The sequence below is a fragment of the Cnephaeus nilssonii genome (genome assembly GCF_951640355.1).
Source record: "Cnephaeus nilssonii genome assembly, chromosome: 10".
Taxonomy (NCBI): domain Eukaryota; kingdom Metazoa; phylum Chordata; class Mammalia; order Chiroptera; family Vespertilionidae; genus Cnephaeus; species Cnephaeus nilssonii.
In genome coordinates this window covers 19,779,876-19,803,873 of record NC_137081.1, presented here as the reverse complement: position 1 = coordinate 19,803,873, position 23,998 = coordinate 19,779,876, and the positions used below count along the sequence as shown (strand labels likewise).

The following is a 23,998-nucleotide window of genomic DNA, read 5'->3' as shown; positions in this document are numbered from 1 at the left end:
AAAGCTTGGTTAGTAGGAAGTAAAGAGGACTTTAAAGAACATGGAAATAGCTGTTACCAGGAACAGCTACTAATCTACTGGGACTGAGATGAAGAACCCTACTCCCCACACCCACCTCCCAGCTGACATCCAAACCTCGTTAGGAGGGCACGGGCTGGCCCACTTGATGGCTGGGCAGTCACTGTGGTGTTCTGCTGGTGGAACTTGCTGGAAATGTGCCCTCTGGAACTTGCCCGAGAATATCCACCATCTAGGGTGCCAGGGGAAACTTCACGGGAGGTGTCACATCAGAGGCTCTGCTGCACAACTACCTGAGGGAGGTGCCAAGGACACTGGTGATGCAGCTACTGCTGGCTGCCCTGCACCACCACCAAGGCCTGCAGACTGGATCTGGAGAGGAAAGCCTTCACCTCCTACAGTGTCTCTCCATCGCCCTCTCCTGACAAAGCTCAGTGTCAGCTGGCAAAGGAAAACCTGAAGGGCCCAGATCCATTGTCACAGAGCTGAGAAGCAATGAATCTATCACTGGCCCACTTGGGTCTTGGTGTCAAGCAGCCTGTCACTTTCCTTAAGGAACAGTGCCACTTCGGGGCTCAGTGTTGGTCTCTACGGGGACCGGGTGGACATTTAGAGGCAGCTCCAACTGCATAGGCTTTGCTTAAGTGGGAGCCCATGATGTTGGGCCTGTTTGCAGTTTTCCTTCACTCTTGTGCCCATAGGCCAGTTCTGTGGTGGCAGGCGGTGGGGGCTGGGGAACTCCAACTGACTGAGTCATCTGGTCTCCTTGGTGTTCTGTGCCTCTCTGGGGGCATGAATGTGTGAGACAAAAATAGCACTTTGTGCCCACTCCTCAGTGTTTTGTCCACATGCTTCTGGCCCAGGCCTTCTCATCCAATTTTTCTGTCCTTTTCCTTTCAGGTGCCTGGCTAAACCACATGGCTGTAGGCCATCTGTATATATTCTCACTTAGGGCCATTTTCCTTTCCAGCGTGAATACAGGTTGCACTGCCTACAGATTGTTTATTAGAAAGGTTTTCCCTCACTGCCTCACAGGGCTTCCTCTAAATACGGCTGTAATGAAGTTCTGACAACTGTGAAGGAAGAATTTCAGACCAGGACACAGTCCAGGAAAGGGTCAACCAGGCAGATGGGAAGTCCTTGAGCCAGTCACCCATTGGTTGGCCCCATGGCTCACAGGAATAGGCCTGAGTTAACAACTTGGCTGTGTTCAGTTTTTGGCTGGGAGCATCCCGAGGGCAAATGCACTGGTGCATCCAGAGCTGTCAGTCAACTGTGTCCCCCAAAGCAGGGATCTACACTGTGCATTTTCATGGCTGCCACATGACTATATCCTGTAACTGTTTTGGCCCCATTTACTCTTAACACTACCCAGGAATTTGGCACAAAAAAGTGTCACCTTGTGTCTGGACACAAGTGCCTACTTGGGATTCCAAGACTTAGTTGCAAAGCTTCATCTTGAACTTTTGTTTCTGCTGTTAGTGTTTCTTCTGTGCTCTTCGTTTACAAGAGTTTCACTTCACTGAAGTAGCTGCCTAAATAAGATCAACTAGCAGAAAGATTCAAAGCCATTTTCAAAAAAGGTGTATTAGATCAAAAGCTAGTGATTATCTAGCTCTTGCCTTAAGATGGGTATGCATAGTTTGAATCTTATCTTGTGAACAAGTCTCGTTATGGTTTGTCTGATAACCAAGGCTCTCTGTTGGTTAGTGGCAGTTTTCACCCACCACGTAGAGTGAGAAGCATGTGTGCACCCTGCCCTAGTGGGAGTCAGATTGTGGGGATCTGCCAAGTCCTACTGCTGTCCATGTCAACATTGCTTCACAAAAAGAATGAAGGATGAAAGGTTTGACCTGCAGGCATTTTAAGAGAATATAGTTGCTCACTATAGCTGGCCTTGGTAGGCCTGCTTGGTAAACCGATAAGACTGATCTCTCATTATGACCTTCATGAGACAAATTACAATAGTACAGAAACAGCAAGGCAGGAAGGGCCTGAAGATAAATAAGAGAGATAGTCCATCTGTCACCTTTCCAGGTGTTCAGCACGCCACAGTCAGAAGAGTCACACTGAAGGTTAGAGGGTACTTTGCATTATCAACAATTCCATTAGTGGGGCCTGAAAAGCAGTTTTATTATTTTTCTATTTAGATCTCCTTAAGTTGATCAAACAACAGCATATCTGCTAAATTTGAGATGATTTTTGTGATAAGGCTTTCATGGATGGGAATGCATGACCTTGTTTTCCCTTTCATTAATGGGAAGAGCCAGTCCTTTCCGAGTTGGGGTTTCTGCTGGTAAGAATAGAGCTAATTCTTTTCTTTTCTTCCTCTTCTTGCCCCACTCTGCCCAAAGCAGTAACAGCGATAGAGCCATATTATATATACTTAAGGGCTGGTGCATGAAATTTGTGCATGGGGGGGAGGGGGTGTCCCTCAGCCCAGCCTGCACCTCTCCAATCTGGGACCCCTCGAGGGATGTCTGACTGCCCGTTTAGGCCTGCTGGCTCCCAACTGCTCGCCTGCCTGCCTTCCTGAATGCCCCTAACCGCTTCTGCCTGACAGCCTAATCACCCCCTAACCACTTCCCTGCCAGCCTGATTTATGCCTAACTGCTCCCCTGCCAGGCTGTTTGCCCCTAACTGCCCTCCCCTTCAGATCTGGTCACCCCTAACTGCCCTCCCCTGCAAGCCTGGTCACCCCTAACTGCCTTCCCCTGCAGGCCTGGTCACCCCTAACTGCCCCACCCTGCAGGCCTGGTCCCCCCCAACTGTTCTCCCCTGCAGGCCTGGGTCCCCCCCCCCCCCCGCCAACTGCCCTTCCCTGTAGGCCTGTCGCCCCCAACTTCCCTCTTCTGCCGGCCTGATCATCCCTAACTGCCCTCCCTTGCAGACCTGGTCCCCACCAACTGCCCTCCCCTGCTGGCCATCTTGTGGAGGCCTTTTTATGTCCACATGGGGGCAGCCATCTTTGACCACATAGGGGCAGCCATGTTGTGTGTTCAAGTGATGGTCAATTTGCATATTACTCTTTTATTAGATAGGATAGTACACCTCTTTCTCCACTGTCCGCATGCCTAGGGCCTGTGAACATGTGGCAGGGGCTTGAAGGGGTGTTTGGAGCTGAGCCTGGCAGCTCTTTCTGGGGAGCTCCTTTTCTCTGCCCCATTTGTCTTCACTTTTGAAAAGTTGGTAGAGGAGGCAACGTGAGCTACAAAGTACTCTGAATAGACACAGCTCCAAAGTGGCCCTTAGTGGCATTTCTGTGTTATTCTTGGACCTGTGTGAGGAGCCATCCAGAAGCCTTTTTCTTCTCCTTGCCTAAGAAATGAAATCAAACCTACTTCTAGAGGAACTCTGTAACCAAGACAGACAATCAAATAAATAATATGAATACGTGATTTTATACATAAAATCATTTGATATATCTCTGTTCATGATGCTTCTTTTTTTAAATGCAATATATATGTATACATATATATACACACACAAGGTATATATGTATATACTAGAGGCCTGGTGCATGAAATTCATGCACGGGGGAGGGGGTGTGTGTCCCTCAGCCCAGCCTGCACCCTCTTCAATCTGGGACCCCTCAAGGGATGTCCGACTGCCCATTTAGACCTGATCCCACTGGGCAGTTGGACATCCTTCTCACAATCCAGGACTGCTGGCTCCCAACTGCTCACCTGCCTGCCTGCCTGATCACCCCCTAACCCCTCCCCTGCCAGCCTGATCGACCCCTATCTGCTTCCCTGCCAGCCCGATTGCCCCTAACTACTCTCCCCTGCCAGCCTGGTCGCCCGTAACTGTCCTCCCCTTTTTACCCAGTCACCCCTAACTGCCCTTCCTGAAGGCCTGGTCGCCCCCAACTGCCCTCCCCTGCAGGCCTGGTTCCCCTCCAACTGCCCTCCCCTGAAGGCCTTGTTGCCCCCAACTGCCCTCCCCTGCGGGCCTGGTCCCCTCCAACTGCCCTCCCCTGAAGGCCTGGTTGCCCCCAACTGCCCTCCCCTGAGGGCCTGGCTCCCCTCCAACTGCCCTCCCCTGAAGGCCTGGTTGCCCCCAACTGCCCTCCCCTGTGGGCCTGGTCCCCCCCAACTGCCCTCCCCAGCAGGGCTGGTCCCCCCTAACTGTTTTCCCCTGCAGGCCTGTTCACCCCCAACTGCCTTCCTCTTCTGGCCCGGTCACCCCTAACTGCTCTCCCCTGCTGGCCTGATTGCCCCAACTGCCCTCCCTTTCAGGCCTGGTCCCTCCCCTGCTGGCCAGATTGAAACACACGTGTGCGATTGGCGCCAGCGAGAGCTTTATATGTAGCCTTTTATATATATACTAGTGACCCAGTGCACGAAATTCGTGCACATTAAAAGGGGATTAATTAGAGGAAATAATTTAATATTGCTATTTGCCCTTGCTCTATAATAGAAGTGTCAGAGATGAAAGAAAATTAGTAAAATGTATATAAAAACCTTCCTCCTGTCAGAGTCTGGGCCACACCACGGGACCCAGAGTCAAGTCCCCGCCCACCCACATGCGCCTCAAAATCGTGTGAGATCCAGACCCGGCCGCCCCTCCCCCCCCCATTGGGATAGATCCAGACCTTCCCAGTCCCACCCTTGTCAAGCCCTGCAGGGCAGGGGGTGTAGCCTCAGGTCCCCTGGCTTGGCGCCAGAACGGGGGTCGTGGCCTGAGGTCCCCCAGCCCAGACCGGGGCAGGGAGCATGCTTTCAGGTCCTCCGTTAAGCCCTGCCAGGTGGGGGACACGGCCTGAGATCCCCTGTCAAGCCCCACTAGGCAGGGGGGCGCATCCTCAGGACCCCTGGCGTGGTGCTAGGGCGGGGTGTGTGGCCTGAGGTTCCCCAGTCTGGTGCCAGGGTGGGGGGCACAGCCTGAAGTCCCTGTCAAGCCCCACCTGGTGGGGGGCGTGGCCTGAGGTCCCCCGGCCTGGTTCCAAGGCAGGAAGTGTGGCCTGAGGTCCCCCAGCCTGAAACCAGGGTGGGGGGCACGGCCTGAGGTCCCCCGGCCTGGTACCAAGGCAGGAGGTGCGGCCTGAGGTCCCCCAGCCTGGTACCAAGGCAGGAGGTGCGGCCTGAGGTCCCCCAGCCTGACACCAGGGCAGGGAGCACAGCCTGAGGTCCCCTGTCAAGCCCCACGAGGGCAGGGGAAGGCGTAGCCTCAGGTCCCTGCTGATTGCTCCTTAAGGCTCCTTATGGGAACTTGGCCTCAGCTGTGGGTGCAGCCATCTTTGTGATGTAGTGATGGTCAATTAGCATATTCCCTCTTTATTAGATAGAATATACACATGGTTTTAAAATGTTCTTATATTTTCTTCTTCAAATTTGAAATGCATATAAAAGCATTTCATTAATAGTTCTATTCATTTTGCCCACAGATGGGATTGTACATCATAGACTCTTTGAACCATGCTTTTTTTCCACCTAATATATTTTGGACATTTTTTCATTTCAAGATGCTTAGATTTACTTTATTGCTTTTGAGAGCCTTCTAGGATTCTCTTGGATGGATTTATCATCATTGAATCAACCAGTCCCTATGGATGGTTAGGTTGATTCATGTTTTTTTGCTTTTAGAAACAATGCCACAGTGGATATGCATGTGTACTTGCATGACCTTCCATAATTTTTCCTGGACCAAAGAATATGCGCATTTAAAATGCTTCTGTCTTGGAGGAACCTATGACAAGCACTTCAGGGGGGCAGAACTGAATAGCATTGGGAGTCCACACTGTGTTAAAGGGGAGCAGCTACTGAACTCCAGATAGCTGTGTGCCATGCCGAGAATATGGACCCGCAAGTGCCAGGACGTTTGATTTTAGGAGAAGCTGAAAATACAGATTTGCATATACTAGTAAAGTGTCCAGATTTTACAATGACAGGCTCACGTTAAAAAAAAAAAAAGTCAGCTAAACAAAATACTGATCAATAGGGAACATTTATAACAAGGATTACCACTGCTTATGTTATGTCCAGTGTGACTGAAAACTGAACTCACCATTAATTTAGAAGGTGGAAGTGGGAAGCTGCTCCTTAGGCAGCCCATGTGGCTCATGAGTACAGACTGGGTCCACCCTCCAGAAATACTTGTCATGTTTTAACTACAAGTTATATGAGGTGTTTAAATCTGAACAAGTTCCATATCTATTATTATTGCTGATTTCCTTTTCCACCCAGGAGGAAATTGGTGTAAATTTTAATAAAACAGAGGATTTTAGTTTTGAAAGAAAAACAAATTCTACCTAGGAACAAGGAGCCCTAGATAATTTGCACAATACAGTTTGGAAGCTCAAGCAAGGTATTAAGGAAAACTGAACATTATGCTTTTCCTTAAGTAGCAATAGCACGAAAGAACCCAGGAACATCCATATTTGGATTTCTCTGAAAAATAATTTCAAAACAGTGTGTGTGCTACTTATATTCCCCTAATGAATCTGAAGCTGGAGGAGGAAGGGCAACAAACAGATAAGGCTGAATTTGCAGTGTTTTCCTAAATTGAAAAAAATGTATAGTAGGACACATGGGAGAGTGAATAATGAAGCAAAGGCATGAACTTAAAAGTAACTCGCAGTGTCAGAAAATGTAAAGAGGAACATTATTTTAATCTAATGGAATCCACTTTTCATTTACACAAGCCTTCGAAAGCTAATGGAAAACTGATTTTCAGCAGAAGAAATAATGCATTGGAAAAATAATGTAGTGGAAAAATTATTGCTCTTGTCTTTGAATGATGTAAAATATTTTAATTTGACTGAGCAATAGTAAACAACCTCAAAGTCATGGCACTAAATCATTCTTCTTACGTTCATTCTCATTAAGCCAGCTGTACTTCACCTAACACACTCTGTTCTAGGGGGCTTAATAATGGTTAGTGAAATGTCAACGCACCTTATTTATTTGTGTAAATAATGTAACCAAATGGAAAGCTCTTGTCCTCCAAGATATTCATAATAATGAAAATAGGGCCAGGCACAATTCAACCACTTTACATATATTAACTATGTCCTTTTCACAGCCCAGTGAGGTCGGCACCATTATTTCTCTTTGAAGGGACTTGTCCAAGGCCACACAGCTGAAAATGTGGAGTCAGGATTTGAATCTAGGCTTTGTGAATCCAGAGACATAATATACAATGAGCACCATGAATGAAATTGGAATTGAGGAACAGATATCACTTGAGATTCAGTGTCCATTTTGCAATGCATGAGCAAAGTGTGTCCAAAGCCCGTTTCTGTGACTTTCTGCTGATGCCAGTGATAGGAAAGGCATTCTCACCCCTGGGGAGCGAGAGCTGAGTTTGGTTTGAGGATCCTGATCTTGTTTCAGGAAGTGTCCCCTTCCCTAAGTTATGGTTTTCCATGCTGATTGCCGCCGGTTAAGACTCCTGTTCTGGGCTTCTGTGTTATTAGCTCAGTTGTTTCATCTTTCTCCTTTCCATCCCTTCTTCACTTTGTTTAGTGTTTGGTCTCTGACCTCTGTTCATTGGTGTCTCCTCCGATGGTTCCATATTGGTTCCTTTAGGACTTTGTGTGTGGCGTCAACATTTTTACTCTGCTGAAAAAGACTTTTACATTTCTGATTATGAAAATAAATGCTAAGAATCAAATTGTTCTCATAAATACTGAACCACAGCACCATTTGGTTCAAAATAGGTGATGTCCATTTGGCGTTATCGGTGATAGAAATTCCATGTCTATTTTTAAGATGATTACATCACTGCATGCTCAGAAGGGTATGTAGTTCCATGACGAGGGCCTGTCTCCCTGTCACTGAGCAACGCAGGGCCCGCGGGAGCACCAGATGCTGTGGGGCTGGAGTGACCTGTGAGACATGCAGACCAGCTTAGTCCATTCCGTTAAGAATCTCAAAACTGGACAAGCGATGGTCTGGGTGCATCATCCTGGTTTTACAATTGAAGATCAGCAAATAATCTGGAGCTAGAATCTCTGAAGATCATAGTCATCCCTCAATGTATGCCAGCAGACATCCGCAATTTTATTGCAGCATTATTATTCCTTACACCCAAAATAGGCTGTTCAATTGTAATGAGAACTTGGCCAGAGGTGAAAGCACATACACTCTGATTTGTTACAGAATACATAACTTTAATCACTAGATTGGTGATATTAAATTATGGTTACAAAAGCACCAATGAGCACCAAGTTTATCTTCAAAAATGTTGAACAGAATTTTGTTTTTGTCAAACTAATAATAGTTATTTAAAAGGTGTGGGGTTGCCCTGACTGGGTGGCTCAGTTGGTTGGAGGTTCAAAAGATTGCCAGTTTAATTCCAAGTCAGAGCACATACCTAGGCTGGGGATTCAATTCCAGTTGGGGTACATACAAGAGGCAGCAGATGGATGTTTTTCTCTCATATCGATGTTTCTCTCTCTGCCTTCTTCTGTCTCTAAAGTCAATAAAAATATCCTTGGGTGAAGACTAAATAATCATCATAATAATTGTGGGGGATCTTCTGAAGGTGGATTTCAGCACCATACGTTAAGCAAATGTCCCTGGCCTTCTGTGGGAGATCATGCCCAACAAGTCTGGTTTGCTTCATAGCAGTTCTTTCAACTTCTTCCTGAGACATGAATAAGAAACAAGTGCCAGCTATTCTTGTAAGGCCCCAAACCTCCAAAAACTGCTTGATCTGTGATGATTCAATTAAAAAAAATTATAAATACACCTTCAGGAATGAATTTGTTTTTAAGTTGAAAATCAATCTAGATTCATCTGCTTTACACTCCCTGGTGACCAGGAAGACAGTCTTCCAGCGCAACAAACATTGTTTTGTTGTTAAACTCCAGAAAAGTGTGAGTGAGTGAGGCTCTGAGTGAGGTTTTTTCAAACAACAGAAAAAAAAACTGTCTTCTTCCTGCTTGGGCTACCAATCCCTGTTGTGGGGATGAGGGGAAGGCAGTGGGGAATGACAGATGCAATCCCTCCCTGCACAGTCTTTAATCTTAGAGTAAATTAAATATTGCCACCCAGTCCCACCTTCACTACCAGGGGAAAAGGTAAACTACTGTGATATAGTTGTACTCAATTGTTTACTCTTCACTTCCAAAAAACCCTGAAACCACATGACATTACAGTCATTTAATTGCAAAGTACAAGATACTAATATCTATATATAGCTTATACAAAGTATATATAGCTAGTATCTATATATAAAATTTCTAAGATTTAGGCCTAAATAAATAAGTAAAACTATATTAGTAGTTTGGAATGTGAATACATTTAAATAATGACTGATATTCTTCCTTGCCCATCAAAATAGCCATTCTTCTTTTTCCTCTTAAATTTGCATAACCCCCATATTTCTCCTAGTATATAACTGCCAAAAGACTACATTTTGGAGCCTATTTTGCTTGTTAGATCATGTGATGAAGGTCTAGCCTTGAGATATAAAAAGTATTGAGTGGGACTTTGGGAAGCCTCCTTGAGCACTGAAAATATGCTTTTCTTTGCTCCTTCCTCTATTCTGCCAGAAACATGGACGAGATGGCTGCAGATGTAGTCAGCACTGGGATGTGGAAGATAAAGGTTATGAGGGTCATATTTCACCAATGGTAGGGGAATAAAAGAAGCCTGGATCCAGGTAACTCCAATAGGTCCCCTGATGGTCTACCTCCAGGCTTCTTCTATAGAAGAAAGAAGTAAACTTCTACCTTGTTTAAACCACTGCTATTTTGGGATATCAATTATATGCAGCTAAATAAAACTCTAAGTGATGCCTACAAAGCTTTACATTCTGATACACTGTGGTAAACCTGCTTCCTAAATGTTTCACTCGACGCCTGTCTATTATTTTATTGGTTCCCCAGAGCCTCCTTATCGTCCCTGTCACACTTACTCACATACTCCCCTGAGTTCCAAGCACCAGTAACACCTTCAAGCACCAGAACTGACATAAAACTGAACTTCTTGTCCCAGATGAATGGTCATTTTAGGGCAGGGGATGAAGAAGAGTTTGTCCATTGTATGGCCAACTTTTGTATAAATTGCCTTTGTGTTCCCTGCCCTCCTAGAACCATCAAAATAGTTGGGCAGATCAGTGTTGGCTAGAGTTTTCTGGAAGCACTGTGAGGGGCAGGGAAATTGGAAGATGATATACAGGCTACAGGGACCAGAAGAGGAAATAAGATGTTCGAAGTTTAGACAGTGGAAGTTTCTACTTCCTGGGTAGGGTCCCTGTTGGAGAGATTGCCTGAAATATTATCACATTCCAGCAACTCCACAATGCTGTAGGGAGAACAGTCCTCCAGACCCAGCTTGCTGCAGAGCCAGCCACAGAAGCCTTTCTCCATGTCCCGGGCAGCTTGCCACCATGCTCCCCAGGACCACGAGAGCTGAACCACAGCAGCATAGAGGCCCAGGGAAGAGGCCATGGCCATGATGAGCACTGGGTAGAAGAGAATGAGGCAGGGGCAACATGAGATCTTATGCCAGAAGGTCCTCTCCTCATTGTACACAAGGAAGATGTTGTACCAAGTGATAGTGCCATAGTAGAAAGAGACAACGAAGGAGAGGATAAAAACCACAGGCAGGCAGACCAGCGTCCAGAGGACCACGTGGGGCCCACGGTCTGCTGACATCTGGCAGACCTTTCTGCCTTCTGGTGTTGTTTCTTTCAATGACTCTTTAGGCTTGGTCAATTCCTGCAGCTCCTTTTCTGTCAAAGTGACATGGATGTCCACCATCTGACCCTTTTTCTTCCCTCGTGTGATGGTCCCAGTTAATGTGACATAGCGGCTGTCCAAAGGCATGTTCCACATACCTGCAAAGCATAAAAGAGGTGAAGTCAACATCAGAAGAGTGGACATTTCATCACAGTGTTGTTCCTTGAGGCTGTGGCTGATGACCACAGTGTCTACTTTAAAAGTTTTATTGATTTTGGAGAGAGGGTGAGGGAGAGGAAGAGAGAGAGAAACATCGATGTGGGAGAGAAACATTAATCAGTTGCCAGGGATGGATCCCACAACCTAGTTATGGGCCCTAATGGGAAATCAAACCAGCAACCTCCCGGTGCACAGGACAATGCTCCAACCAACTGAGCCATACCAGCCAGGGCTAGTGTCCAGGTTTATAGCATCTGTCATGGCACTGGAGACAGTGATTCAATGGTGGACTGAATTGTTTTTCATGTTCCTTCTCCACTTTCTGGGCCTCAATCTTGACACAAACTCTGTGATTGGAGGAGTGTGAGGAAGTTACTACAGACACAACTTTATAGTGATCTTATTTCCAGCTTGCAAGCACTGTGAAAATATTGCTTATTAGTATCAACTACTATGCTTCTCTGAGAGGGGGCCTCCTCACAAGTCTGTGGACATCCCAGCCCTTGTGTATAAGTTTTGTTCACACACACACACACACACACACACACACACACACACACACACAACACCACTACCACCACCACCCCCAACAACGGCCAAACAGCCATCCTTTGGCCACTCTGGAAGTGAGGTTGAAGACACTGAAATAGGGAAGCCCGTGGGCCTTGGTATGTGAAATGTATTCTACAAATGAAGGAGGTGGGCACAGTACAAGCTTTAGGTTGGCATGTCCCCAACATCCTGTTTGACTCCTTTCCGGTCAGGGCACATGCCCAGGTTGTGGGCTCAATCTCTGGTAGGGGGTGTGCGTGCAGGAGGCAGCTAATCGATGTTCCACTCTCACATCAATGTTCTCTATCTCCCTCTCGCTTCCTCTCTCTCTAAACATCCATCAAAAATATTTTTAAAAATCCTTTATTGACTTACCCTTGAACTTACAATAAATCCTAAACTCTTTGTCATTACCTGCGAGGCCCAATATAATCTGACTCTGCCAACCTTTCTGACCTCTCACCATTCCTTATTCTCTACACTCACTAACAGAAAATACTCAATTACAGAAACAAGCAATGGTGTTCCCACCTTGGGGTCTTTGCCCTTGCTGTTCTCCCTCCTCTAAAAAAGCTCTGCCCAAGATCTTTTCATTGCTGATTCCTTCATGTCATTCAGATCACCTCAAACATCACATCCTCAGAGACCCCTTGCACATCCATGCAATCTCTCTCCCCTGTTACTCATGTTTCCATCACCGTGATTTTTGTTTGGAAACTTGAACCACTACCTGAATTATCTTTTATTTGCTGACTTGCTCACTGTCTGTCTTCCTTCCATTAGAAGGTCAACTGCACGAAAGCAGTTGCTTGTTCACTGTGGGTATATGTTTAGAGATGAATCTATCTACATAAATAGATCTGCCTCATCCATTTGTTGCTATACAGTGATGCTCAATACAGACACTCCACAACTTCATTAGCAGCAACAAATATTCTTACACATGCCTCCTTATGCACATGGGCATAAATTGCATGGGGTAGATACTGAGATTTTCCAGGGCATAGGAATGCATATTTTGAATTTAATAAAAATTGACAATTTTCCCTACAAAGTGGTTAAAGCAGATTCCACTTCCACTTGACGTGTTTGAGCATATGTATACATTGGTGTTATCAGATTTTACCCAATTTTTTGCCAGTCTAAATGTGAGGGAATACTATAACTCATTGTTGTTATAACTTGCATTTTCCTGATTATTATGAAAGGCAACTATTATTGTTTCTTTATCTTACATGTATTAAATGATTAGTACAGTATGGCTTGTATTACTAAATTTTGTGTATAAGCCCGTCTCTTTAATTACACTAGAAGTTCCAAAAGGGCGGAGTTCTCCTCCATATTACCGAGAAGAGAACATAATAAGTGCTCAATAAATATTGTCGATTCATTAAATGAAGACTGCACCTTTGTGAAAGAAATGTATCAACAAGAAGAAGTACGTCAGTGATCAAATGCCTGTCTGTCTTCTGGAGGATCCTCATATGGTTTCCTTCCCATGGCTTTAAGCTAGTGGCCCCAGAGAGACTTACCATCATCGGCAGGATAGTCTAGGAAGTCAGCTCCTTCCTCCTCTTTAGGCTGGTCTCCACCTTCTGATTCCCCAGGCTCCTCATCCACTTTGTCACTCTCTGACCTGTAGATGATAATAGATTCTGGGCGGGACTCCTTCCTCTTCTTTTTCCTGCGACCTATTGTGGATTCCCCATCCAGGGCCAGGGCAGCTGCCACGGCCTTCCTCAGAGAGCCATGGTGGGGGCTTGGGAGCTGGCCCTGACTTTCTACTGGTGCCAACTCTTCCATTCTAGTCTTCACGTCTGGTTATTCCTTATGTAGAGTCCAACTTGCTTGGGCAAATTTACAATCCACACATCCCAGAGCTTCTTCCTGGATGTGGCTATGCAAAGATATCCCAATGATGAGTTCAACTTGAAAGATAGGAAAGCAGAGTCATCAACAGGGGTGAGCTGAAAAGGAATTTGCGAAATGATCCTCAACTTGGCAAGTCTTCACCTCCTTTTACGTCTCATAACACTTTATTTCTGCATTTAAAATTTTTTAAAATCTATTTTTATTGACTTCGGAGAGAAAGGGAGAGGGAACGATAGAAACATCATTGATGAGAATCATCCATCACCTGTCTCCTGCATGCCCCCTACAGGGAATTGAGCCTGCAACCTAGGCATGTGACCTGAACAGGAATTGAACCCTGACCTTCTGGTTTATTGGTCGATGCTCAATCACTGAGGTCACTGGCTGGGCTATTTCTGCAGTTTTGAGTGCTGCAGAGATACTTTTACAAGGCTGGATTGTAGTGAATAAAATTTTATGTGTTGCAATGATGTTGGTCATTTACAAAAACATATATTATGTACTAGCAAACCCATTAATCTAGACAAGTATAAGGAAATTGGGTGAGGAAGCCTTACAGACAAATGGGAGTTAAGAACCATTTTTACTCCCACCATAGATGGAGATTCAGATGGCTGCAATCAATACTCCAGGCTTCTGGCTATCGAGTCAGACATTACACGCATACTGAAATGGATGAATGAATGCAACTTTCAGTGAGGCACCCAATGATGGCACAACTTCACCAACCACTTATACCCTACTGTTCTACAGAGCACACCTCTTTCCTGGATTCTTGTTGGCCCAAGATCCCAGAAAGTTCCTGGGATCTGTCCTACCACATGCTGGGAAACCGGTGGAGAGGATGCACACTTTTCACTCTTTAACAGTCTTTCTTCTTCCTCTTTTGTTTGTTTGTTTGTTTACAAGGTAAAGAGAGGTTGTGGGTGGATTGTAAAATTTTAGAAATCAGGAACAGTCTTACACTTCCTCATGTCCAGTGGAAAGACACCAGGACTTATGTAGTGGTTACTTAGGGTAGACTTGTTGACCTGATAGGACAGAGGAGAAGGGAAAACACCTATTTAAAAATAAGATAAGAGCAACTGTTAAGAGAGAAAGGCTTAATTATCTCCCCAGTTTTATATACTTTATTGTGCTCTTAGTGTTTTATCTGGGAACTAGGTTCTGAACACTTCTCCTTCCTTTTAGGTTCCATAAGCTGGAGGGTAAAAAGAGTTTTCTCAGTTTCCAAGACTTTCATCTGTAGAATTAAGAGAAAGGACTGCTCTTTTCCCTGGAAGTTGGGCTTCACCCATCCTCATGTCCACTCCCAGTCTGAAGATGGTCAGTGAATGTGATGCTGCACAGGGTGACCTTCAATAAATCATTAGCTCCGGATTCTCAGTCATCCTAGGGGGCAAATAGGTTTTAAAAAACATGCTTAGACTCTAAAACTCATGCTTCAAATAACTGGTTTTAAGCATTCTTGAAGGCAACTTTCCATAATTTTTAACTTCATCTACCACTTTTCCCATACCCACTGTTATAATACTTTTGGTCTACTAGCCATCATCTCTTATCTAAGGTTTTAAAAAATGTTCCTTATCTTCTGGCTTCTACTCCTGCTGTCTTCCAATCAATTCTTCACTCAGTAGTTAGATAGATCTTTTGAAAGTGCTGGAAGCCACTGCTTTCCCTATACTGTCATAAGAGTGCACTAAGGAATGAGGAAGGTCGATGGACCTTGGGCGTTAGCAGAACTAACATCAAGCACCATTGTTCTGTTGAGATAGTGGTGGCTGGAAGCAATTTCCTGACCTAATAGCCTCAAAGTAAATGTTTACAGAACCTTACTGATCTTACTGATCTTTATTGACCTTAGAGGCAGTCTGTCTGCTACCTGTTTGCCATGCTTTACTGAGGGCAGGATGTGTATCTAAAACTGAATAAAAAGCGGATAAGGCCAGGTTTCAGTGTGCCTCTCCTAGAGAGAGGTCTCCACCTGGCCCTCCATGCCTTCTAAATGCATATGTCTTATATAGTATTTTCATTTGTGCGTCGGCCCCTCCTTCAGATCCTGAACCCTAGCCATGCAGGTTGTGGCAGAAAGCATTAATACAATCACCATCAAGTTCACATAAAGCTTAAAGCTTAAAACCCTCCAGGTACTCTCCACTGTTATAAAAGGACCTGCATGACCCAGCCTCTTCCTGGCCTGCTACTCTATGCTCTACCACTTTTTTCATCTATACCTCCAATGCTGGATCACACTGGCTGCCTATTATTCTTCAAGAGCACCAACTGCTTTCCCCTCATGAAGACTTTTTAAAAATATATATATACTTTTATTGATTTCAGAGAGGAAGGGAGAGGGAGAGAGATAGAAACATCAATGATGAGAGAGAATCATTGATCAGCTGCTTCCTGCATACCCCACACTGGGGATCATGCCTGCAACCCGGGCATGTGCCCTGACCAGCAATTGAACTGTGACCTCCTGATTCATAGGTCGACGCTCAACCACTGAGCCACACTGGCCGGGCCCTCTTGAAGTCTTCTTCAATGCTGTATACCACAGGGCTGGTATGTTGCTCCACCCCTGGCCCTTCACATGGCCATTGCCTTTGTATCCCGCAAGGCTTTCCTGACACCAAACCTAAAATAGGCCCCCTGCTCTGCCTTTCATTATTCCTTTTCATTATAGCCTTTTTCTTGTATAAGACATAACATTTGTAATTAAGTCTTATTTGTTATTTTACTTGTTTATTGTCTATCTCCTCTACTAGACTATAAGCTCTATAAAGTAGACTATAAGCTCATACAATTAGGCCAACAAGTAGGTTTCAACAAAATATTTTAAGTGACTGTATTAATAATTTTTTTGAGGGGGTGACATGGTAGCAATTAAGGATTAGCCTGATTTTGTCAAAGACCAAGATTAAGGAAAAGTTTAGTAAAGAGACATTAATAATCTCTTTCATGCTTAATAAGCTCAATTATGGTACAATTGTTAAGTGCTACATCTATATCTATTTTCTTCTTTAATAATGGAGGTTTGTAGCTGGTCACATGACTTCCCAGGTAAAGATATTTCCCAGCATTCCTCAAAGACAAGTGTGATCATGACTAGTCTTTGGCCAATGGGATGTGAGTAAATGTGATATGTGCAGCTTCCACATCTGTACCCCTCTTTCCTCTTTTCACTTTCTTGAGGGCTGGAATGTGAACTTGATGAGTCATCTTCAACCATACAGACAAGGGAAAGCCTGTAGGGACAGCAGAGGAACGAGGAAGAAGGATTAAGAGCCACCCTCTTCCTCTGGACTGTAATATGAGAAAAAAAAAATATTTATTTTGTTTTAACCCAGGGTTATTTTGGCCTCTTGAGGCAGCCACACAGAAATCTTAACCAATACACTGGGATTGCCCACGGTTATTGTATGTCCCAACCCCTCTGCTATGTTCCAAGTTATCAGCCCTGGGGCATAAGCAGATTTTGATATGCATCTCAGAGTTAGAGCATAAAATGGAATCACCCATTTTATGGTTCAAGCAGTTTTGATTCATCTGAGTGGGCCAGGAATCCTGAAACCCAGCAGGCCAATACAAAGGATACTACATTGATGCTGGCTCAAGCCCCACCTGGAACCCACTGGAGAGCTCAATACACTGTATGATACTGTTATGGACTGAATATTTGAATCCCTCTAAAATTCATATGTTGAAATTTGAACATCTAATGTGATGGTATTAGGAAGTAGAGTCATTGGGAGGTGATTAGGTTATGAGAATGCACCACAAATGAATGAGATTAGTGCCCTTATGAAAGAAACTCCGGAGAGTTTTCTTGCTCTTTCTGTCATGTGAGGTCTGAGCAAGAAGCTGGACACCAATGAACCAGGAAGATGTCTATTAACCAGGTCCTCACCAGACACTGGATGTGCCAGCACCTTGATCTTGGACTTTGCAATCTTCAGATTATGAGAAAAAAATAATTTCTTTCAGCTACCCATACTTTTATTATAGCAGCCCGAACAGATTGAGACAGAGACTATTCTCTGCTTGTAAAGAGCTGGCCAATAGTGCTTTCATGGAGAAATGCAGGTGTATTTAGCATGGGTTGCCTGACATTGCATCTGAAAAATCCTGACTTTACTTGTTGCAATTAGTCTAAATTTAAACAAATTGCCAAGTGGACAACCAACCAAAACAAAACACAAATAGGCTGTCACTTTGTCACCTCTGGCTTATAACACTTCCAAATCAGGGTGGCCTGCTCCAATGGTTTAAGAACAATTAGGAGTTGACTTCTTGCACTTTGACCCATATGGGCACATCTCCCTCTTTCAGAGAACTTGAACTGGGGCTGGGTGGGTGGGGTATCATCATTTTCAAGTTAATTTACCACTACAGTGAACTGTCTTGCTCCAGCCTGCCATGCTTCCAATTCTTCTGATTTGTGTATGTGTCACCCAAAGGGCCACATATTACCTGTCTGGGGTGGCCAGACTCTCCCAATAGCATCTTGATTCACCACCTTTAGATGTACTAGGCCAACTAGGAAATAAAACTTACCATTTTACCACTGAAAATTACCCTCTCAGGGAGACAGTCTCACCAACGTAAAAATGAAAGGGAATTTGGCTTAGAGGGTGTCAAGTGACTGGAACGAAGATGGAACAGCAGCCTCCAGTCAATTGCTGTGAATTGGCCATGAGCACAGGGTAGCCTGTTCCTTTGTGGTCACGTGATAGTATTTCTCTTGTCATTGCCAACCTACCTGGTTCTGAAAGGTTCTCACACGGAGACAGGTTCTTTACTGAGGGAGGATCTGGCCATCTACAGAGGAAACCGTTCTTGGCAGCCAAGGTAGTTGGTTATAAGGAGCTGGAGCAAGTTCTTATTGTAAGATCTGATCTTCACTATCTGACCTTTTGTTTGCTCATGGCACATATAGCCTTTCCACCTCCCATTCCTGCTCCGAACATGCTTATAAACTCTACCGAGGCAGGGACACCTAAATGTCTTGTTCTCTGTACTGTAGAGAACAGTACTTGGCACATGGCAGGTGCTCAATAAATATTGGCTGAATATTGTGAATTGGTTAAGAGTTTTATTTTTGTAAGTCCGGCTCTTACTTCAAGGTGGGATGAAGCCAGAGGCCTCATTGACATTCCTTCTGCATGGAGAGCCTGTGAGTCTGAATGTTGAGAATCCCACAGGGCCCTGTCAGTCTGAGCCAGCAGCTGCTTTGCAGAAGGGAGAAAGTGAAGTTACCATGCAGATGGGGCGGGGCAGGGGCGGGAAGTTGGGTGAGAAAGAATCTCAGAAGATGAAGGGAGTCAGTGCTAATGGGGTATGACAGGGTGGGAGTGTGGAAGGATCAGGGCCTTGAGGATGCCTTTTTCCCCAGGACAAAGCAGGTAGTGGTGCAGAGTGCAGGGAACGGCTGCACTTGATTCACCAGGGGAGCAGTCAGTGTGGCTTGGCGTGGCTGCCCTGAGGCGAGATGGCTCCATCAGGGGCCAGAGTTGAAATCTGGAAACAGAAAGCCTCTGAGCAGCAGAACTACCGCTGGGCCCTCAGGCCTTATGGGGTTAGAGTCTCAAACCCTGGCTGAGGTCAGAGGCAGAAGAGACATGCCTCTTTATTTTTAACAAAAGTCCTCTCAAAGAGACCCCATGTCTCTTCAGCATGGGCTCTCTTGGACTGTGGAAAACAACTTTCTGATTGCTCATGCTGCCACTTCCTTGCTGCTGAGGACTGGCTCCTGTCATCCTAGGCAGTCCACACTTGCTTGAAGCCAGTGCAGCCAGCTTTTCACTGGAGGACCACAGAGCCGCTCTCCCAGTCCACTCAGCCACCACACAGGGGCTGTGGTACAGCCAGGCACACACTGACCGGCCCAGGCAGAGCTCCATGAAGACACAGGTGCAACCCACTCACAAACCACACACAACTATGTCTTCATAATAGTATTCTTAAAAGAAAATTCAAGTGTTCCTTGTGAAGAAAGAAAGCCTGGAATTTTCTGGAATAAAAGAAATTCCTCAGAACCAAGTCAATATTTCTCTTCCTGTTAAAATAAATATTTTGTTGTTGGGATTAAAGCACCAGGAGTTAATTTTTCTGCAAGAAAACTTTGAACTTTACTATGTAAATTTAATTCTTTGTTATGGAGGTGACAGTGTCATTCTTAAAAATGTGGTCATAACCACGTACCTGACTTAATAGTAGATGTGACTCCTAGGTAAACCATCTAGCAAATGGAAAGAGGAAGAGCTTTCTTCCCTTTGGTAATGAGCATAGATTGGAATCTGTCAGCAACAAAGATTGAGGGGCAAGTGTGTCTTAAAGGAGGTCTGAGAAGGGCCGGGGATGGAGGAAGAGGAAGGAAGATGTCTGAGTGCACTCTCATCATTTCCAGTTTGCTTTGTGATTAGGTGCTGGGGCCAACCAAAGAGTAATGGTATTTGGTTGCTTTTCCATGATGTTAATGGCCAGCAGAAGAAAATACAGTACTCTGTTAACAGACTTAGAAATAGCATCCTGCCTGGATTGTTAAGACCACAGCACCTGACACGACCCCTGGATCTGCCAAGTTCTTAGGCAAAGTCTCTCCAGGCCCGTCCAGGTGTGATCTCACTCTGGTGGGTTGACTGAACCAGGCCAGATGAACAATAAGAAGGAGAATCTGAATAAAGAATCACTATGACTGGGCACCCAAACACGGATGAGAAATTTCCCCCATCCTCAGCAGGTTCGCCCCCCTGCATGAGGAATGAGCTGGAGGATAGGTTCTCAAACACACACCTAGGATGCTTTCTTGCAGCAAGCATGCACCCTTCAAGGACTCCTGGGTTTACGCAGCCTGGCTGAAATGGATCAGATCTGGAATCTGGTAAAGGTTGCTTCTTCCTTTCATTCCTGAGGGGGAGATGAGGTGGAGATGGGCTCGAGTTAATTTTTTAAATCATTTTCTTGCGTCTGCGGATAACTGCACTGGGGCCCTCCTCCCAGCACCACTCCTACCCTCCCAGGGGTCCCTTCCTGAGGATGAAAGGATCTGGAAGCGGATTTCTTCCTCTCAGCGGGGCCAGCCCCTTCTCTTCCCAGCCAGCCGCACACAGCATCTGGGGCCAAGCTGCAGCCTCTCTTTGCTCAGATGCCCTAGAGATTTAATTTTAATTAACCGTGGGAGCTATAGCACTGAGGATTGAATTTTTCAAAATACAGCACACTCCCGCCTTTTGTCTGCTTCCCTTCTGCCATCCCCCCACCCCCGCCAACACCTCCCATGGCATCGAAATAAAAAACAAAAAACAAACAAACAAAGACAAACGAGTTGTCTCACCTACACCTGCCTGGGGCAGAGACAGTCAGAGGTCGAGGCATTCAGAAGCCAATGCCTGGGAGCGGTCTTTCCAAAGCAGAGGAGGCAGGCGGTGCGGGGAGAGACCCTGACAGTCACGTGGGCTCTTAGCCCTGCCCACGTCCAAGGACCAGGGGACTCATCCACCCCAATTGGCCCTCCCTGGAAGCACTCAGAGGCTCCGCAGTCATGGCAGTGTGGGCTAAGGGCAAGAGCTGCCTGGCGGCCGGCTTGCTGCAGAATCAGGTGGCGATCGTCACCGGCGGGGGCACGGGCATTGGAAAGGCCATCGCGACCGAGCTCCTGCAGCTGGGTGCGTGAGTAGGACCGGGACCCGGGACCCGGAGCCAGGGGTCCGTCGAGAGGCTGGCTGGCAGGGGGCGCTAGGCCGGGTTGCGAAAGTGTGGAGTTGCAAAGCAAAGAAGTACAGATGGGGGAGAAATTGAAACTGCTCTGGGTCCCAAGTAGGGAATAAGGAGACCTGTGGAAACATGTATGGAATTAATGATGGAAAACGAATCCTTTTCTATAGACTGCCTCATGAGGGGTTAGGACACAGGAGGACTTCATTTAACTTGAAAGTTTGTAACATTGAGAGGCTCCCATCATCTGAGCTTTCATAACATTTACTGTAAGGAGTGAAGGGAGGACTATATTTATTTTTTTATTTTTGCTAATCATCACTCAAGGAAATTTTTGGCCCTTGGAAATGTTAGAGAGAGTGGAAGGGACTGGGAGAGACAGAGAAACATTGAGCTGAGAGAGACACATGGAGTGTCTGCCTCCTGCAGGAGCCCCAACCAGGGCTGGGGATGGAGCCTGCAACAGTGGTAGAGGTAGGTGCCCTTGACTGGGATGGAACCTAGGACCCTTCAGTGCACCAGCGGAAGCTCTCTTCACCGAGCCAAATAAGCTAGGGCTACAGGGAGGACTTTGTCAGCACATGAACAAGGAAGCAAGGGAAACCACGAAGGAGAAAATTGATAAATCTATCCACATGAAAATGTAAATCGTCATTGAATTAAAAAACAATGTAAGGAAATATTAAAGGCATATGAAGAAAAATGTTTACAATATACAACAAATGTATGATATAAAGAGCTCTCACAAATACATAAGGAAAAGATCGAACACACAGCTAGAAAAACTGGCTAATGATATGGACCAGGTGAACCAAATGGAGGCAGGATAGGGCGAAGCCACCACCCTGGCTGTGGTGCAGCCAGGGGCACACTGACCCGCCCAGGCAGAACTCCATGGAGCCACTGGTGCATCCCAGCCACAAACCACATGAAATTACATCTTCATAAAATTATCCTTAAAAGGAACTTCAAGTGTTCCTTGTGAAGAAAGAGAGTCTGGAATTTTATGGAATAAAAGGAACTCAGAACTGAGTCTATATTTTTCTGGCCAGTAGAATGGGGAAACTGAGACAGCTGAAAAACTGGCTGAGCGATTGACAGCCAGATACAGAAAGTCACCTCCTTAGAGATAACATCTAGGCCTCCATTGTATTGCAGCCCCAGGCCCAGAAAAGCAGCAAAACCAGGTGGGCAATGCCAGGACCAGGAGCAATGACTGAGGACCCCCTGCCCTGGCACTGACCAATCAGTAGAGACCAGGACCCTAAAAGAACACACCTGGAAAACTGATGAATATTCTGCTGAAACCCTCCCCTGAGGCCTCCCCTATGACTCCCATCTAAAGAGAGAAAAAGCCTCAAGACAACCCTAGCTGGTTTGGCTCAGTGGATAGAGCGTGGGCCTTGGTCAGGGTGCATGCAAGAGGCAAACAATCCATGTGTCTCTCTCACATCGATGTTTCTCTATCTCTGTCTCTTCACCTCCTTTCCACTCTAAAAGTCAATGGAAAAATATCCTCAGGTGAGGATTAATTAAGAAAAAGGAAAAAAAAGAGGGGGCTCAAGACAAAGTACCCAGGGTGAGCTCTCCCTCAGAGGAACATGTCCATGCCATTCCCTTCCTCCTCTTCTTCCCCCAGGAGACGTGCAACCAGGTGGGCAATGGACAGTGGCAACACCTCCCAGGCTAACCCCCTGAACTTGTCTCCCAGGCACCCTTTTCTCCTACTTTCCAGTGAGCTAGGGCAGCCCAGCGTGGGCTCTCCTGCTGCTTCTTCTGTCCTAAGTCCTTCATTGTTTCACTGTTTGCAGCTTTAATAAATGTATCCTCATAGTCACTTGGACTCATACTGTGAAATCTTTCCTCCACGAAGTCAAGAACTCACACACTACCAGCCCTCCCTGGGCAGACCCGCTCAGGACCAGGTCCCAGGTCCAGCCATGAAGAACTTTAAATAGGCAAGAAGTACATGAGAAACAATCAACTTTATTGGCAATAAAATGCATTCCTTTCAAAGTTATGTCATATTCCATAGAATGGGTGTTCAATATTTTATTTAACCATTCCTTTAATGGAAATTTGGATTTCTAGTGTTTTGCCCAGCATTGCAGTTGTTTTTTTTCTTGTATTATTACCTTTGCACACTAGTTCAAGTTTGGATCCTGAACACAGGTTTGGCTGCCTGCTGCTTGAAAGCCAATACTCTAGAGCAGTGGTTCTCAACCTTTCTAATGCCGTGACCCTTTAATGCAGTTCCTCATGTTGTGATGAACCCCAACCATAAAATTGTTTTCATTGCTACTTCATACCTGTAATTTTGCTACTGTTATGAATCATATTGTAAATATCTGTGTTTTCCGATGGTCTTAGGCAACCCTTCTAGCGATTCTCTGCTGTAGAGCCTAAGACCGTCGGAAAACACAGATATTTACATTAGAATTCATTACAGTAGTAAAATTACTTCCACCAGAGTCTGGAGGCAGGTGCTGATGGAAGGAAAGCAGGTTTATTCAAGAGCCAGCACCTTGAGAAGATGGGGGACTCTCATCACAAAGACCATCTTATCATCTCAGTGCAGGCAGAGGTTTTTATGAGTAGGGAAGGGGAAGACAGAACAAAGGTGACCAGAGGGGTTTGGGGTCTTTTTGAAGGTGCTGTGTGCCATTTGCACAGTCTGCTCCAATAATGATCTTGGAGCCAGTCAAGTGATGATCTGGAAGGTAAGCAAATCTGGAGCCAAAATGCCTAAAGCCTGGACTTAGCTTCCTTTGAGGTTAGCACCTAGAATCCTTTAAGCAAACAGGCAGTTTATCAACAGCTACCTGTGAATTTACAAGTCATCATTTACCGAAACAATGTGAAAAGAATGGTGAGGTGGGTTACCATTTGTATGTAGTACAAGCTCTATCAGTTAAAGTAAATAGCCTTTTAAAGTTGTTTTTCAGTAGAGCTCTACTTGTATTGCACAACTTTGCTGAAGCATTCAGGGCT

At 45.5% G+C, this 23,998-nt stretch overlaps 2 protein-coding genes across 3 annotated transcripts in view; one reads left to right on the top strand and one right to left on the bottom strand.

Moving 5' to 3' along the window:
* Positions 1 to 10,183: 10,183 nt before the first annotated feature.
* LOC307106480 (transmembrane protein 169-like) lies at positions 10,184 to 13,291 on the bottom strand (the record flags this gene model as incomplete). Its single annotated transcript, XM_079783067.1, has 2 exons — positions 12,952 to 13,291; positions 10,184 to 10,806 (listed from the first exon to the last, which is right to left on the bottom strand). Exons 1-2 carry the CDS (start codon positions 13,220 to 13,222, stop codon positions 10,184 to 10,186), a joined length of 894 nt encoding a protein of 297 aa, XP_079639193.1. The 5' UTR covers positions 13,223 to 13,291.
* A 7,531-nt stretch (positions 13,292 to 20,822) lies between these two features.
* The window catches only part of LOC307106267 (peroxisomal trans-2-enoyl-CoA reductase-like), a 42,642-nt gene continuing 39,466 nt past the window's right edge, over positions 20,823 to 23,998 (top strand). For both annotated transcript variants that reach the window (XR_013814099.1, XM_079782605.1), the window contains exon 1: positions 20,823 to 20,958. Coding sequence is in view for 1 of the 2 variants with exons in the window: in XM_079782605.1 (XP_079638731.1) it covers positions 20,835 to 20,958 (124 nt within the window). In the remaining variant the exon portion in view is untranslated. The remainder of the gene's footprint in view (positions 20,959 to 23,998) is intronic.